The sequence below is a fragment of the Lactuca saligna genome, chromosome 5 (genome assembly GCF_052625555.1).
Source record: "Lactuca saligna cultivar CGN05327 chromosome 5, ASM5262555v1, whole genome shotgun sequence".
Classification (NCBI taxonomy): domain Eukaryota; kingdom Viridiplantae; phylum Streptophyta; class Magnoliopsida; order Asterales; family Asteraceae; genus Lactuca; species Lactuca saligna.
The window spans coordinates 251,281,964-251,285,407 of record NC_136421.1 but is presented as its reverse complement, the minus strand read 5'-3'; the positions used below and the strand labels follow the sequence as shown (position 1 = coordinate 251,285,407).

The 3,444-nt window shown below is 35.7% G+C and overlaps 1 protein-coding gene across 1 annotated transcript; it reads left to right on the top strand.

Annotated features, from left to right (window-relative positions):
- The first annotated feature begins 1,614 nt into the window (after window positions 1-1,614).
- LOC145047350 (reticulon-like protein B11) lies at window positions 1,615-3,181 on the top strand. The gene is made up of 5 exons (XM_078995607.1): window positions 1,615-1,901; window positions 2,127-2,307; window positions 2,512-2,653; window positions 2,734-2,803; window positions 2,883-3,181. The coding sequence occupies exons 1-5, from the start codon at window positions 1,850-1,852 to the stop codon at window positions 3,047-3,049; spliced, it is 612 nt and encodes a 203-aa protein (XP_078851733.1). The 5' UTR covers window positions 1,615-1,849; the 3' UTR covers window positions 3,050-3,181.
- Window positions 3,182-3,444: the final 263 nt, after the last annotated feature.

The window sequence follows — 3,444 nt, the reverse complement described above, 5'->3', positions numbered from 1 at the left end:
GGCAAAAAGCTTATTCATTTAAGGTGGACCAATTAAGGGGAGACCCATGTGGCCTAAAAGTAATTGTCCAACAAAGCTAATCCCTCCTCCACATCGCACTCATGTGGGAAGGCCTAAGAAAAAAAGAAGACAAAGTGAGGGTGAAAGGTTAAGCAAAAGGCAGAAGGCAAGTCAAGGTGATGGAGTCAATGAGATGCAAGGAGAACATTCCCAAGGGCCAACAAATGATGGAGTGCAGAAGCTATCAAGGAAACATATCAGTGTTACTTGTAGCAAATGTAAGAATAAGGGACATAACTCTAGGACCTATAAAGGGCAAGGAGGGAATCAATCTAAGAAGTGACTATGGTTGTTTGTTGTGGTGCAATGACTATTTAGTTTCTTGTTGTTAAAAACTGTTTATTTTTGAAAACTTTAGTTATGGTTTGATGATGTGGTTATGTATGGTGCACAGACACTTGTATGCTTAACTTGGTAATGGTTTTTGGTTCCACTCATGTGGTTAATGGAATGTGCATTTTGGTCAATTTATGACATGTATTTTGGTAATGTACTTTTGTTACATTTTGGTTCTATTTATGTGCTTATATTTGACAATTGATACACATGTTGAACACATTTTCACACTTGCATATCATTTATATCATTAACAATATTGGAATTCATTACAAACATGATGAAGTCAAATTACAACAAAATTATACCATTTTTACCCTGCATCACTTGATCAACAAAAATCCCCACATTTGTCTAACCCTATCCCTTACATAGACCAAATACTAAAGATAACAATCACAAACATAAACCAACTTACACATAAATACATCTTCAGCTTGAAACCTTCATCCTTCAATGCATCACACCTTGCCTCCAACATGTTGTTCCTGCTCAAAAGTCCATTGCACTGTTCCTGTAACATGTTGATACTTCTTACCAGCCCATTACATCTTTCCTCCAACGTATTTATGTTTCTTAGAAGACCAGGTATGATGGTTTTACTCCTAGCACACATAGGCGGGTCAACCCACCCGATAAACCCACCAACAGAATCCTTAGTAGGGCAAGCATAAAACCTCCTGCCAGGATTCAGTGGTGTCCAAGATATTTTCACCAAAGCAAGCTTTCCACAAAAACAAACCACCATTGTTCGATTGCAAGTCAAGAAGGAGAAATGGAAGAAAATAGCCGTTGCGGAAGAACAGTTAAGAACGTTGGGGAAGAAGCTGGGAAAAGAAAACGATATATAAATGATGTTTTATTTTTCCATATGCAAAAATGGTCCCTATAAGTAAAAAGGATAGAAATACCCTCACGTGCAAGGCACATGAAGGGGTTAACGGATTCTTTTTAACGGATGTTAAGTACAAGGACCATCCTCACAAACAAACCAGTCCAAAAGGACCACAAAACCAAAAAACTCATGGTTTGGATCAAAACCCCAAAAAATTGCATACCATGGGGACCATTTTTGCAATTAAATCTTAAAAAAAAAAAATTTATGACTTAATTATTAATTTTTTATTTTTTATAAAATAATAAAAGTTAATTTTTGATTTTTTTCTAAACTAATAGAACTTTTACAAGATTTCCCAAAATTTCACTATTTATGTACCCTTCTAAAAATTGAATTTGGTTGTTCCTGGATAATGAGGGTGATTACATTGAAGAAAAGAATACAGGTTATCAAATCTCAAGTCTCAACGTTCGTTTAAACTCCTCTTCAAAAGAAAACCTTTTGAAACGTTACATTTTTTATGCAAAAAAGAAAACCTTTTGAAACGCTTTACATACCAACCCTCTTCAAAAATCTCCCTCCTTCCCCCTTTTGTGAGAAAAAACCCTAATCGCCATGAGCGAAGTCGATCGGATTTCTGTCTATGACGCTCTAGGAGGCGGCGCAGGTGTGTGCTTCTCTATCACTTTGCATCTGATCGCAAATTCATTCTTCCATTCTACTGCATGTTAAAATCAATCTTGAAAACGATTTAAATACATTACAGCTTTAGCATTTTCTTGATCAGATTAATTTCCGTTTTATTTCTCTCCTCTAATCTGATTGATTGATCGCGACATCTTTTTCGTTCTTGATGTCACTCTGTCAATTAAGTTGTTTATTGGTGTTGCAGTTGCGGATACATTGCTATGGAGGAAATGCTACGGAGGAGTTGTGATCTTAATTGGTTCAACAGTCGTGTGGCTCCTGTTTGAAAGAGCAGGATATAACTTCTTGGCAATACTCTCCAATTCTCTACTCCTTTTGGTTGTTATCCTCTTTTTCTGGGCAAAATCTGCGTCTCTTCTTAATAGGTGCGTGCATCCTTCTCTCAATTTCCATCGGACTCAATTTTACTGTTATTGCTGTACGTTTTTGGATCAGAAGTTGAATCAATCTTCAAATAACGATTGAAATTGTGCTTTGTAGCAATTAGATCAATCTACACAGATCATTACTTCTTCCTTCTCAGTATTAGGGCACACTTTCTAATTTCAGTACAATTTGATGATGTGTAGACCTCTGCCCCCAATCCCTAACCTGGACATATCAGAAGAATCGGCTCTCCTAGCTGCTGATGAGATGCGAGTGCGGATTAATAGTGCTTTATCAACCTTGCATGAAATTGCAGTTGATGGAAACTTGAGAACTATAATTTTGGTACAATTTCTTGAAATCTCCCTTACTCTTTCAAGAATTATCTTCTTAATAGCTTCTGTAATGTGGGTTAAAACTTTCAGGTTGCTTTTGGTTTATGGTTGATTTCCTTTATTGGTAGTTTGTTTAACTTTCTTACACTGATATACATTGGTAAGCTTTCTTTCCATATCCAATCATTTCTGCATTCCATCAAACAATATCCTGACACTATTTCTTGATTTCATCTCAGGAGTCCTTCTTACTTTCTCAGTCCCTATCCTATACGAAACATTCCAAGCTCAAGTAGATGAAAAGTTGATAATTGTACACAAGAACATGAGTGGGGTATTGAAGAAAGCTGATCTCATCTTACAAAAAGTTCCAATTTCCCCAAGGAAAGAAAAGAAGGCTGAATAATAGAATGAAGGTAAGCATACACCCCTAGTATGTGGAAGAATTGACAGACATATCACATATGCATACCATGGAATCATGAAAAAAGATGACACTTTGTTCTTGTTGATCTTGCTAATCATGGCTTCTTATTATAATAGGATGGAAGCTTTAGAGTTAGTTTTGTGAATTACTTGTGTGGGCATGTACTTTTGGTTATATTCTGCTATACATTGGAGACCTTTTAATGATAGGGAGGAGTTATGTGAAGTATTTGTTGAAAAAAAAAAATCATTTGGGGTATTGTTATGATTTTAATTGATATGAATTTGGTTCAAAGTAAAATCAATTATATATACTACCAAACTATAGAACGCAAATATAGGTAGTTTGATAAATACTTAATGCCTTAGATCATT

What these genes read in the sequence shown, in the direction of transcription:
- LOC145047350 (XM_078995607.1), top strand. Translation starts at nt 1,850, where the DNA reads ATGAGCGAAGTCGATCGGATTTCTGTCTATGACGCTCTAGGAGGCGGC. An exon ending in ACTTGAGAACTATAATTTTG is followed by an intron (nt 2,654 to 2,733) that starts GTACAATTTCTT and finishes TAAAACTTTCAG; the next exon opens with GTTGCTTTTGGTTTATGGTT. An exon ending in TCTTACACTGATATACATTG is followed by an intron (nt 2,804 to 2,882) that starts GTAAGCTTTCTT and finishes ATTTCATCTCAG; the next exon opens with GAGTCCTTCTTACTTTCTCA.